Here is a 14253-nt window from a genome sequence, read left to right as displayed (position 1 = left end):
GCGTGGTCTTTAGGTGCATTTCTGTGATGTAACAGGAGTTTTTATTCAGTTTCAGAAAACGTTAATACTCCCTGGCCATGAAGATTGGATAAGAGGCGTTGAGTGGGCAGTCTGTGGTCAGTATGCAAGATGAATAAAGTGCAATAGTGGTTTAATGCCAGTACTAGTGTTTTACCCCTCCAAGAGTTGACCTTGATGCACTGTAGCACCTAAGCTCTTGTGGTTGTGATGTTTGTTTTCCTGAGATGGTGGTTGTTAATATTAAAAATCAAGATGAAACTTTTTGACCTTTTAAAACATTTTTCTTGCTTGTTTCAGGTATGTTTACCTGACTGGTACTTAAATGCAAACAAATTGGGGTTTTAGCAACTTATCCTATATACAAATGTCTGTATCTGAGTGAGGAAGAGTAGGGGGAAATAGTACATTTATATTTTCTTTTCTTGCTTCCCTCCCTGCCCCTTTTGTTTTTTAATTGGGAAATTATGAGGGGAATCTTTTCAGACATCAATGAATCAAATAGTTATTGCAATGGCACAAAAAAAAAGGAATTTGAGTATGCTACAAGCATGGAGAAAGAAAAGGAGGAAAGGAGATTTTAACAAATATTGAGACTGATAGAATTCCAAAAGCGAAGGCCCATAAATAGTAGGGAAGTATATGTATAACATGTACAGTGCTTACCATATCTTCCACATCTTACAATCATGGACATATTCCCAGCATGTTATAAAATAGTAAAGAATTTGAATTGCAGTAGGGAAATTTGAATTTGAATGGTAGGGAAAGTGAATTGATGTTGAAATAAAACTGAATTTTTTTATGATACTGTGTACAATAGGAAAAATTGGGATAATGCTGTTAGGTGCATGTATGGAAAGATGGTAGGTTAGTCATGGCAGTGATTGCAATGAAAATATGGCTCTAATTTTTTTTTCTTCTTTTTCTGAAAACTAATAGGTGAAGACCTTTTCTTAGCAAGCTGTGCTAAGGACTGTTTGATAAGAATTTGGAAAATATATAGAAAATTAAAGCAGCTTCCAAAAACTGAAGATGATTCCATAAAACTGAAAGAGAATATTTTTACTGTTAAAGGTAGGTAACAGCTGTAAAATTCTCTGGCACAACTTTTCACTTGTGTATCTTTTCATGCTTCTGGGGAACCTGACAAGGTGTTTGTTTTGTGTTGACTGCATTATTTTTAGCTGTTAAGAAAGCAGAATTACTGTTTTAAAGCCAAAAGTTAATGATATATTACACGAAATGGTAAAGCAGTGAGAGGGTTTTTATTGTTTACCAACATGGGTTTTTATTGTTATACATATTCCAAATGCAATATGTAGGACACTTTTTGTCTGTGGGAGAGAAGCTGTTCTGTAGTTCTCCAGTTTAATAGCTTAGCTTTAATTTTCTTTCGAATTCAATGAATTAAAAGGTGCTGCTATAACTTAAAGATTAGAAAAATACTGCAAGTAACAGATAAGTATGTGCAGGCTTACTTTATGGTCATTTTACGAGCTGTTTAAGCATGATAACATCAGATGCTTGCATTGCTGACATTGTAGGGTAAATGGTTAATACTCCCTGGTATTAATGGTTAATACTCCCTGGTATGATACTTCCTGCAAATCCTGATTCGCTGTTTGAAGTGTTTTAATGTTTGTGTTTGCAGTCATTTGGAGATGCAAATATACATAAGAGTATGTGTAGTGCTAATTTAGGGCATTTATTTCAACACAGCGTGAGAGTTCTCCAGGAATTCTCATAGACCCTTCTGAGGCAGTGCACTGACCTGTGACCATAAATCTGGTCCTCAGGGCTTGTGCCAAAGTAGGATTTCAAGGAGCTGTTCAGTGTCAGGAAGCTTTTGAGATGTTGGTAGATGTTGAAAGCAGTTGATTCTTTTCACTAAAGATATCAGAAATGACCTGGTCTTTCTTGGCTTTTAGAAAGAAATATGCTTTTCTCTGATTTTTGGTAGATGCTGACACATCATATGCAGTTTCTTTGGAGTCTGTTTTGGCTGGTCATGAAAACTGGGTGTATGCAGTTCACTGGCAACCTCCATTTTCAAAAGGTAAAAAGATATCAAACACTTACCAGTGTTAAGTGTCATATACGTAGAGTCATGTGTCTTTGTATTGTGTTTGCATGTTCACTTGTTCCTGTAGAGATGACAGTCTTTAAATTCTGCAAATAATGTTTTATGAGTAGATTCCTGGAGTATCAGTTTTTCTAAAGCATGTAACTTTAAGGCATTAGTGCAGACTCCCATTGAAACAGTGTTATTTATAGTTTTAATTTTACATTTTGCTCCAGTATTTATCTTTCTTTTGAAATTGCTCAGTTCTGAAGCCTTGTTTGCAGTACTGGTTTGCTGTTATGTATCTGCCTGACATAGGGGAAGGAGATTCTTGATTTGACATTGCACAGTCAGAACACCTTTGACTATTTGTACTGGTAAAGGTGTCTTTTTTTCTGACATATTTTAGAGTTACTGATGACAGGTGACTTCAGGAGTACAAAGAACAGCTTTGCTGGTGTGTACAACACTTGAACAGCAGAGTGCCATTAGAATGTCAAAATACACTTAGTGAAAGACACAGGACTTGCTTTAAAAATATTGGTTTAGTTATCTGGTCCTTAAACTTTTCTCTTTTTTTTCTAAATTAGACACCAGTAAAAGGTTTAGCCTTTTAGAACAAGGTTTAGGCACAATGTAGGCCTGTCAGCCTTGCACTGCAATCTGAAAACTGTTCTGTTAGATCATGAAGTTTTCCAGGTCCTTCATACACGTGAAGCTGCTTCTGTTCTGTGGCCTGCCCAATGCTGGGTTCCCTAAAATAGATTTTCACTAGAGGCAAACTGATCTGAGGGACATATTCTCAGTGCAGAAGGTAAGGTGGGAAGTCTGTTGCTAACATGTCACCTCATGAGATGCCTGCCAATATCTCTATTATAAAGAAAAGTTGCTCAGTGGTTTTCCTACAGGTTTCACAACTGGTGATGAAGCAGCTCCCTCTTTCCCATTCTGTGTTGGGCTTTTTTTCTGGAGTGTTTCACTGCATTCTGGGGAGCAGTCCTGAGTTACTGTATGTACTACAGGGTGCTAGAGTCTGCTGAAGTCAGTAGCAAACCTAACAATTTAGGAAAAAAACCCAAAAAAGGAATGCTAGGCAATTATTTTAAACTGTAAATTGCTCAGTAAAAACTTAAGGAATGGAACCGAGAACTGCTGTGCATTCTCTTTGTGAAACTCTAGCTTTTCCTCCAAATTATATTTAATTCAATATAAATTTGGAGTGAGAAAAATGGAATATGATTTTCTTACGTATGTATTTTACTTTTTCTTTGGGTGATTATGGCTGAGAATACAATATCTCCTAAAGAATGCCTGGCAAGAATGTAGAGCCTGTAAATTTGGCATATAAGAAATGCATTGCATGTCTCTGATGCTAAACAATTTTTTTTATGTGTTTATATTTCAGTATTACCTAATTTCTTCAGAACATATGCTCCTAGGTTGTAGGGTAATAATTTTCCTTGTACTGTAGATGGCAGCATGCAACAACCAATGAGGATATTATCTGCATCAATGGACAAAACTGTGATCATCTGGGAACCTGATAAAGAATCTGGAGTCTGGCTAGAACAGGCAAGTGTCATTCTTTCTCACAATATGTGCTGTATGCAAGTTGTGTTTCCAGCATCATGTGTGTACTGTAGGGAGTAAAAACTCTCCAAAATTCTGGCAGGGAAAGGCAAAGTCTTTTCTTGCAAAAATACTCGTTCTGATGCTCTGTTGCAAGTAAAACTGTATTTTAAAAAAAAAGGGTTACAATACAATTTTTGCTGCTTGTTTGTTTTCTTATTGCTGTACTGAGGAGTTTATAAGGGGTGTTTGTGCTCAGCTGTCATTCAGAGTGTACAAGACAGGGGCTGCATAGTAATGCATGCTATGGACTCCTGGTAAGAGGAGGAAGAAACCTTCCTGAGCTATATGCAGTTCATCCTTGTGGGAATGTGATCTAAGCAGTTACCACAAAGCAGCTGACATGCAATTCACCAGCCTGGTTTTACTCAGCATAACTTGATCATGGGCTGTGTCATTAGGTTTTCCTTCCATTTGAGCTGAATACTCATGAAGTGTCACTCATGTAGTATTCTGAAGGCTATTCTGATGTGGATCATCCTAAATAAACAAGTAGTACAACCAGATTTCTCCAGTGCTTTGATTGATGTCTTTTCAGTTGACCTGCTTTTCCAAATTGCAGTAGTTCAGTTAAAGTTGTTTGTGTTGGGTTATGCCAGCCATTGTTTGTGGTCTTTCCTGTCACAAAGAAAGTTCCTATTGTCTCTTGGGTGAAAAAGCAGGAATTACAGTAGGGTATTTAATTTTTCCTCTGTTTCATTGAAAAATTCCAATGCCTTTGTGCTTGAAGTAGAAATCAGTTCATAAAAGGGCAATCACATAGAGGTGCCATTTGATGTCCCTAGGTGTAACAGGGAGTTGTGGCTAAATTCACAAGCTTCTAAAAATGGGTCGTGTAGTAAAGCTTGTTGGAAGTTGCGGTTCTTTAATTTTACATTCTCTTTGTATTGGTTTGACCACAAATGTGTAGCTTCAAGTTCAGATCAGACATTTTAACTGCAAAAATCCATTTTGCATCCAGAGAGGAAAATCTGAGCTGATAGCCTGCAGGGAGGAAGGGTACAAGGTAAACACCCCAGTTTCTCTCTTTCATCATGATATGATGAACAAGATGTCTTCAGAAATTTATTCCCCTGCTCAGAGGTGAGACTAGAATTCTGCCTCTAGCATGGCATGTCAAAGTCACTTCAATATGAGTGGTATTTTTTTGAATGAGTGCTAATAAAACTGAACTATTAGTGCAGTGCCATTTAAAATGGCACATTGGTTCATTTTGTTTTGGTCTTAAAAGAGGCTGTGTAGGAATGGGGGAGTTGAAAGCTTGAAAGCTTGTCTTGAATAAAACTTGAAAATGTAACTTTATTAATCTTTTAATAAAATTTAAAAAGTGGAAGGGCACTAGAGCAACTGTAAGGCCTGTGTGTATGCATGCATGCATATATGGGAAGTCATAAGAGAAGCACAAAACAGAGGCCAGAATATGCCACAGAAGGAGTGTTTGCAGCTGTTCATGGAGAAACAGGGAAATGAAAGTATGCTAGGGAATCTTGGAAATTAAGTAGGAAAAAAAAATGTACTTGGGAACTATTGTTTCTTTGGATCATTTTTCTTTATTGTGCAACAGAGCAGTAGCCAGGCAACGGATGATAAGGAACTGTTGCATCCAACAAGCTGGACTGAAACACAGAACATTTGGGGTTGCATCTCATCTATTATACAGTTTTCTTTCCCTTGGGGGAATCCTATCTTGAGATGTCTACGAAGGGAAGCTCCATTCAGCTGGCACACAGCTTTAATTCCCATGACGTTTCAGTGCTTAACTTTGCAGTTAAAATATTCTTCGAATGTGTTTGTGTGTGTAATGTGAACTCTTGTCTAGAGGTAGTTTTTCATCTCATGAAGTAAGAATGATTTTGTAGGAATGGAAAGGCATTTTCATGGATATTTCACTTCTGTTCATTAATTTAGGTTCGGGTAGGTGAAGTGGGTGGCAATACTCTTGGATTTTTTGACTGTCAGTTTAGTCCAGATGGTTCAATGATCATCGCTCATGCTTTCCACGGAGCACTACACCTTTGGAAACAGGATACAGTTAATAAGGTACATTGGTTTGTTTGTTAGTAGTATTACTTAAAGGAATTGTACTTTTAAGTCATTTGAGGTAAATTTCTGTTATTAAAACTATTGTTTGTTATTCTGTAACAGTATAATTTAAAATTAGTGATTGAAATAGTCCTTTTGTGTAGGAGTCTCATTCCTGCACAGAGGGAAGGTTGAAATCCTCCAGACTCTACACCCTGTTTCTTACCTTTGAGTAAGAAGTCAGTTGAATAGCTTGAACTCCTTTGTGGTTGTGCTTTGTTCACAGCTGAACAAATAACACAAGGTTATTTCAGATAGGAGCAATACATCATTATTTGTGTCTCTTCAGCCTCTCTTGAGTTCTAATAATTTGCTATTTACCAGTCTTTTTCTTACTTTCTTAATAAGCACATTTATAGTTTTATTTTGCTTAGAATGTGCCAATCAGTCAAATGAAAAACTCCTTACTTCTTTGTGGAACTCTTTTCATAGAAAGAATGGACTCCAGAAGTTGTGATTTCAGGACATTTTAACAGTGTAGAAGATGTGAAGTGGGATCCAGAAGGAGAGTTTGTCATCAGTGTGGGCTTTGATCAAACTACGAGGCTCTTTGCTCCATGGAAAAGGAAGGAAGAAACAGAGGTAGGATCTTCAAAGATTTTGTGAAGTTAAGGGGACTTGGTCAGTCCTGAATTATGTGAATATAACTCAAACCTTCAAGTTCCACAAGCGATGATCGGTTTAAAACTGCTTGGTTTGATAATTGAGTATGTGCTGTTTTCACTTTAAAAATATTAGTGGTAGAGTTTTTGCAATCACACAGTATGGTTGCAGTTCAATCCTGAGTCTATGTCCAGATTACCTTCAGTTAGTGTTCTCCCAGAGTCTTGGAAAACAGGCTCTGCAGTAATTGAGAAGGAGAAATACATGACTGGTACTGATAACCACCTATTGCAGTGTTTAACAATTGGCTACACTGCTGCAGGTAATAATAAAGAAAATCAACTTTGGTTGTGTTTTTTTACACAAACATAATCTAAACAAAGTTCTCACTGTATTTTTTTATATTAATTTTTTAATGACTCAGTTTTACTAGAATGATTATCTGAACTACATGAGTGCAGCTGGTGCCTGTCCTGTTTTAACCCCCAGCCAGCAACTAAGGACCACACAGCTGCTTGCTCACTCCTCCTTCATTGGGTTGGGGAAAAGTCTGTTTAGAAGTTCCTGTTGCTTGTTTCTCATGCATTTTTCTCCTCTACAAATACAACCTTTTCTGGCAGAACAGTACCAGTATTCCATTCAGGAAACTGGCAGAAACTAGACTGACTGTAGTCAAATAAGGCCCTATTCCATTGGTTGGAGAGGCTATTATGAGCTACTATTATGATGAGCTGTCTCATCAAAGTTTCTGTAATGTAGACCAGCAGAGGAGGTCTGAAACCTGAGAGAGTGAATTTGTCATCAGTGCTTTGATTTCCTTCTTCCAGGCCACACAGGAGTGGTGGCAGTCTCATTTCAAAACCTATGTTTTGCCTTGTGTTGTAGGAAGGAAATTTTCCAGTTTCCTTCCATGCTTTTTACCCTAATCTCCACTCAGGAGGGTACATTAAATATATCAAAACAAAGTTAAGGACTAGCACGTGATGTAAGTTGGCAGCATTCAAGGGTTGTCAATGTCATTTTCTCTGACCTACTGAAGTACCACTCTTTATTATGTATGCTGCTTGCTAATTTTTAATCCTGTCTTCTGAAAGAACTGATCTTTGTGTGATTTATGCACAGCTCACCCTGAAACTTTTGAATCAATCAATTTAGCAGAGTGATTGTAGTCTTCATATCTAAATATGGCATGAACTGAATTCTTGTACTTTGACTTCCCACTAATTTGACCAGGTGTAAATCTAAGTAGTTTCGGTATTTGCTGCTGCATGAAGTGTGGGAGAAAGCCTTAGTATCCTTTTTGGATGGGTGAAGTGGAGGGCTGGCATAGAAATGGGTCATTTGAAGATGTTTATTCAGGCCTTCTGAACCCTGGAAAAGTTTTTAGTTCTGCTCATGAACTTGGATAACACAGGCTGTTAAAATGCCTTACTTTCTTTATCACACTAAGTTTAGCACCTGAAAAATTACAACAGGTGACATCTGATGTTTGTCTTAACAAGACACAATGGATGGTTCAGATCTTTATGGAAAGATAGTATTACAGCTCATTTTTTTCCCTATAAAAAGGAAACAAAGTGTTGAATGCAATATCAGAATATCAGAAAAGAGAAATAACCATCAGCTTCAATTTGTTATGCAAATTTCCATCCTGATTTTTCTGGAAGGAGCTTATTGCATGACTTATATAGCCCTCTCTTTGTTTGGGGTTTGAGTTTTTTGTGTTGTATGCAAAGATGTACCCAGTAAAGGGTAAGAATGTTGCACTGTTTGATTTTATCTTTTTTTAAAGAATGCATATTTTTTTCCTCACTGAAAAATAGGGCAATTTAAAGTTCCAAAAAATCAAGCCCTTTTCAAATCATGAGGTTTTGTAGGATGTCTCAAACTCCCATTCAGGTCCTATCAGAAACTTCAACATTCAAAACTCAATTGAATTTTTAGGGTGATATGTGCAGTTTACAGTCAACATAATGCCTTTGCTTATATGATATCTAGTCTTGGCTATAGGCATTAGAATACTGAAGTAGTCTAAGTTATTTCAATTGATTCTGGTTCTGCTAGCTCTTAACTCAAAAGTTCACGCTGAATTTTTCCAACTGAAGTATCATCTGGGTGAAATATCAAATGACACTTAGAATCTATTATGGTTTTGTCAGGTTTTTGCAAAGCTGCTATTAAATGGTCTCACTTGAATCAAATATTTAAACAAAAGAGGACAGTAGGAACCTGTAGCCTGCTGACAGCAGTGCTGCTGTTCTTTATGAAAGAACAGATGAAGGAAGTGGGATAATTATCACTACCTTCCTTAGGTCTTTCAGACCTACAGTCCTGGAAGTAGTAGGATAGAAACCTCTTTTTGCTTAGGCAAATTATGTTCTATTCCTGACTGTCTAGCATGAAGAAGTCACAGTAAGTGCCTTAAACACATCTGTGCAGTGACACAGTTTACTAATTACAGGAAAGGTTTGGTGGAAAAAGAGGATTCAACTGATGTATGTGAGCACCAGTTTTATGCACATCAGTGAAGATTGTTCTTAACTTTGCTTTGTGTTAATAAATTCAGCAAGTTGAGTAGTGGTGCTTTTTTGGAACTTTAAATTGCCCTATTTCTCTGTTTAAGAATTGTGTTTTGCCTGTGTGTCTGCTCACTCGTAGGTAACGTGGCATGAAATTGCCAGGCCTCAAGTGCACGGGTACGACCTGCGCTGTCTGGCAATGATCGGCCGCTTTGAGTTCGTGTCAGGAGCAGATGAAAAAGTGCTTCGAGTTTTCCGTGCTCCCAAGAACTTTATAGAAAACTTCAGTAACATCACTGGGATCCCACTGGAGAAGCTCTGCTCCCATGTAAGTGTGCTAAAGCAATGCTATATGAAGAGAACCCTTTAGATGTAAAATAAATAATGCTTCAGGAAATGTCAGATTGCACTTTGTAAAAATTCTTTTAATTGTACTGAAACTATAAGCTCATTTTCCTTTCTCTTCTGCTTGCTTCCATGTGTGTTGTTTCATATGTATTTTTATGGTGTTGTTATGTGAAACGGGTTCTGTTTGAAACCAAACAAGACCTTGTGTCAAAAGATTGAAAAGAGTGTGGGTAAATTTTAGGTAACTCTAACCAAAGCAGACCACTGTACACACTTGGGGATGAAGCAAACAATAAAGCCTGTTGATGTATTTCCCCTTAATTTAAGGGTGTAGTAGTCTTACCTAGTTCTAATTATTGTTGTGTGGTTATGTGTTGGTATTACTACTTTTTTTTTTTTGCAATTGCACGCTTGGAGATAGCATAAAGATTTCAGCACTATTTTTAGTTCTTGCATACAAATATTTATAAATATGTACTTGCTTTATTTCCTGTTGGCATTGGAAATTTTCTTTACATTCCAGTTCTTAGTTGTGGGTATGTCAGCTGTCCTGTGCTGCTATCCTTTGTTTGCTCCCCATTTGCTATGTTTCATTCTGATTTTGTCTGCGTTTTGTGGAGCAGACTCATCTAAGATAGTTGCCTCTGTACAGTGCCTCAGATATCTCCCTCAAAAGCAGGGTTTTCTGTGCAGTTTCTCAGAGATGGATTAGCCTTTCCATTTAATTTAACACTTGAAATATCTGGGATAGAAATAGAATCATTTTCGATAGAAGAAGTTACATAAGTAGCTGCTTAGTGATTTAATTCCACAAGACTTCGTAAGCATTTGCATAATGACCATTGTACAAATAACATTGTGCTTTTATAAGGGTGGCAGATGTCATTATTTTACTTTATTTAGACTTTTCTAATTGGCTCTTCCTCTGAGTGCTGTTTTTTGATTCATATCATAAAGTGTTTCATATGGGCTTTGGTTAAATAGGAAGCCTTTATGAGCTGTAATTATACAGCTGCTTTTAAATAGCTTTCTTGAAATTGTTTTCTGTGAAAGCTTTTTATCACTAAAGTGGGAAAGCTTTTTCTTAATGTGGCTTAAATGCCTTCCCCAAAAAAGTACCTGAAACCAAAAAACAGTCTTATATTCTAAAAGGGTTGAATAGGATTATATTCAGTTCAAATTCATAGGATTGTATTATGCTTCGGGTTGTAATGGGAACCATTTTTGTTTTAGAGGCCTTATGCTTGTCTAGGTCTCTGATACATTTTCTCATCTAATTATGAACATTTAAGTACATTTTAAGCTGTCACCTAAAATATTGATTTAATTCAGTAAAACAGTCTCTCTTTGATCTTTCCTGATACCGTAAGGAAGTGGGTTTACAGCTATTAAATCTTTTTTTATCTCTACACAAAGGTCCCCAAGTTCACTTACCCTTTCTAAACTTTTACTCTTTTCCAATACCATTATGGAAGTATTTTCTGTCTGATGATTTGTCCTTCCCTTGTGCTGCTTTAAACAGACACGTATTCCAGCTACATCTCAGTACTATTTACTGAGCTGTGTTTCAAGTTGTGGTCACAGGCAGTCACCCTCTGTTCTCTTTTCCAAAATGCTGCTTTATTATTTCACTTCAGAACAACGATTTCCCAGTTCTATTGTGTTAAAAACTGCAGTGCTCTCAGTTAATAGATTAATTGTAATGTATGTGCTAGAATAAATATAATTGTGGAAGAAAACCTGCAATTAGTGTTGAAGAAAATCCTTGAGCTGGGGCCTTAGAAAAGCGGTTTTTTTTGTTGGTTTTGTTTTTTTTTTTTTTTTTTTTCTTCTCCCCTTCCTGCCAGAGTACTGGTCTTTGTTTTGTCCTGGGTATATTCTAGACAAGAATTTTTCAAAGTGCCCCCTTCACTTCTCTAGGAAAGTAACTCTAGAAGCTCTCGGGGGTTCCTTAAGCTGTGGTCTTTGAAATCCAAGCCTATGTGACAATCTGTGTGTAACCTTTCTTTTTTCTTAAATTCAGCAGTCATCTGATCTTCCAGAAGGTGCAACTGTGCCAGCTTTGGGATTATCCAATAAAGCTGTTTTTGAAGGTATTGCTAGTGAGAAATAATGGTTGTGGTGTTTCATGTGGAAACTTTAATTAAGGGATTGTTTTAGTGTACATATTAGGTCTGTAAGTGTAGGCTTGACTGCAAGTTCAGAATCTAGAAATAAAATAATGCAAAGTGTTTATTTCTTTGCTAGCGCCTAAACATGGTGTTTTAAAGTAAAAAAACACAGGAAAGAATTAGCCAACAGTAGCTAATATCTTGGAGAGGCAGTGGAGGTTACATTGTGGGGGAACAGGGAAGGAGGGACAGACATCTCCCTAGAATGATAAAAAGTATTTTCCTGATGCTGGGAATGAGATCAGGGATCTCGTTTTTCATAAAGCCTCTGGTAAAAATGCACTATAGTGGAATGTTCAAATTAGGTCAGATCTGTTTTTTTTCTCTGCCTAAAGCTTTATCAGAAGGTGTGATCTACAAAAGGAAGCATTTTAATAAGCTTTGTCTCCAGGGTCTTCAATGGCAATAAGCCAAATTTTCCTAAATAATTTGTAGAGAAAAAACAACCTGGTTGTACTTCAAATATCTTGTAAATATATTTTGGCAAACTTTTTTTTCCCCTGCTAACTCATGAGGTCTTCCAGTGAGAGGGGGAATAAAACCTCCTTCTTCTAGATTATTGCCACACAGAGAATAACCAATTTCCATTGATTTCATGTGGCACAACCAGAAGCAGCACAACAAATAGAACCCTGCATCATCCACCACTGCTCTCACAGTGCTGTCGGCATTGATGGCTGAGGGTAAAACACCACAGATGTGATCTCACTTACTCTGCAGAGGAATCTTCTGGTGATCAGACAGTGGTCTCAGATGAATGGTGCTCATTTCATTTTCAAAGAGAGCAAAGATGGGATGAGTGAGAAGATAGTCTTTGCTTTGCTTTTTCTGTACCTTCTTTTTGAAACTGCTGTGCTTGAGAGGCACATTTGGCAAAAGGGTAGATTCTGTCTGAGAGGAACAGTTCCCCATCTCTGTAGCTTTTTCTTAATGCCTTCAGAAGGAAGGACAGAGTTGAATTTTCACTTACAATTAACTAGTTATGGTTACCTCTGATACTTTTGCTTAAAGCTAAGGACTGAGCCCTCAGCATTTTTGCTCAAGTTTGCAAGTTATAGCTACACCTGCTCAAATATAGGTTTTCATTTAGTGATCTACATCAAATTTAGAAACTCATCACTTGTATCAGAGATTTTTGTCTTAGTCTTTTCAAGTACAGAAAGAAAGGTTTAACACTGGGGAAACACAGATTGAACTCCGGTGACTGCTTTGCTCAGTGAAATTCTTTTTAGGAATCTCTGAAAGATTGTGCTGATGGAGAGAGGTCAGTTTCAAAATGAAGGTTAGATTATTATTTTTCTTTAAATCTTCTCATTCTCATATGCACTGTAATAACTAGCTTCTAGTATTCATATTATTGTAACTCTGCAAGCAGAGAAACCTAGTTTCAACTACTTGAAAAAAATATAGATGTTTTTTACTATAATAAATCCTCATATTTTCCCTCCTTTCTAGTATGTTCTCTAGCTAATGAAGTTCTTATTTTAATAGGAGATATGGCTGTTCAACCAGATGAGGATGAAGAATCATTTAATACCATTTCAAATCAGTATCCAGAGATTTATTTTCAACCCTTGATCCTTACAGGTATGAGAATTATTCCTATTATAGGTAATAGAGAATGAGGTTAATTGAATCATAAACTTGAAGCATTATTTAGCTGATCTGAAAAAGTCAAATTTGAATAGGCGGTACAAATCTTTTTCAGAACCTCCACCAGAGGATCACTTGCTGCAGAATACCTTATGGCCTGAAATTCAGAAGTTGTAAGTTCTATTTTTCCTTTTGTTCTTTGTTACAAAATTTCCAGAAAGCTGTTGCAAAATGTTAATGTAGCCTAGTCTTGTAAGTCTTCCTGTTGTACTGTCATTTGACTTTGTGTGTGCTGTATTGCTTGTAAAATAAATAAATTACATATAAATATATGTAAATTAGGAAACAGTGAAGAAAATGGCAGTTAGAACTGATGTGTCACAGTTTTATTTTAGTTGGTTGTTTCTCCTTTAAGCCTTATCTATACTGAAGGTCTCTCTGTGTAAGGAATTTTTTGCTACTTTCCACTTCATGGGGCGGGCTTGCAGATGTGGTGTGGAAGTAGAGGCTGAGGCATCAATGGAGGAGCTTGCCCCTAACTCCTGTCAGAGTTGTAAGGTGCAATAGATGGAGCCAGCTGCACTCTAGTGTGTCAAGTGATAAGTGTTGAGTAAGATGGTTACAAGGCTAGTTTGAGTATTGAATGCTGACAGAGTGATTGTCAGTTGCAAAGATAATGGAGTTACATGGCCATGATAATTGTTTTGAGGTTGCAGGGTTTTAGAATTCTTCTGCTGTGTTTTCTTCCTTTTCTGAAATTCACAACAATTTTCACATGATTTGTTTCTTAAGGATCTCAGTAACATGAGGCTATACTTCTAAAATCTTTAAAGTTTTAGTATCAAAGTATAGCACAAAGAAATGGAATAATCTCAATCTCTTGTGGGTTTATTTATCTGAATCTCCTGAGCAGGGTCTTAGACTGGAACAAGAAGATTGTTGAGCCTTTGCTAATGGTTAAAGTCACCACTTTTGTGTGGAAGGAACATTACAGTTACATTACCAGTTTTGTGAGGAAGGAAATAAAAAGCTTTGAGAAAATGCTGTGCAGCTTGCTTCATTGGACCGAAGGGGAAGTTCTGTGAGAGTTTTATCTTTGCCATCAATTGGGCAGTAAATCTGATTTGAATGCTTTAAAGCTCTGTTACTGTGTTTATACTCAAAAATGATTTTAGGAGGAAGGCCAGAGGATGTTAGACCATATCTGCACATTTTGTAATTTCTA

At 36.9% G+C, this 14253-nt stretch overlaps 1 protein-coding gene across 1 annotated transcript in view; it reads left to right on the top strand.

The window, feature by feature from the left end:
• Nucleotides 1-14253, top strand: part of ELP2 (elongator acetyltransferase complex subunit 2) — a 37792-nt gene that overhangs the window by 15214 nt on the left and 8325 nt on the right. The window contains exons 7-16 of the mRNA XM_071455619.1: nt 50-116; nt 961-1095; nt 1982-2077; nt 3555-3655; nt 5621-5752; nt 6227-6376; nt 9056-9244; nt 11288-11357; nt 12927-13022; nt 13144-13201. Coding sequence (XP_071311720.1) covers nt 50-116; nt 961-1095; nt 1982-2077; nt 3555-3655; nt 5621-5752; nt 6227-6376; nt 9056-9244; nt 11288-11357; nt 12927-13022; nt 13144-13201 — 1094 coding nt within the window. The remainder of the gene's footprint in view (nt 1-49; nt 117-960; nt 1096-1981; nt 2078-3554; nt 3656-5620; nt 5753-6226; nt 6377-9055; nt 9245-11287; nt 11358-12926; nt 13023-13143; nt 13202-14253) is intronic.

Source organism: Agelaius tricolor, unplaced genomic scaffold (genome assembly GCF_023055355.1).
Source record: "Agelaius tricolor isolate 1412-34295 unplaced genomic scaffold, bAgeTri1.0.p SCAF_2, whole genome shotgun sequence".
Classification (NCBI taxonomy): domain Eukaryota; kingdom Metazoa; phylum Chordata; class Aves; order Passeriformes; family Icteridae; genus Agelaius; species Agelaius tricolor.
The sequence above is the reverse complement of the archived record's forward strand: the minus strand, read 5'-3'. Positions and strand labels throughout refer to the sequence as shown.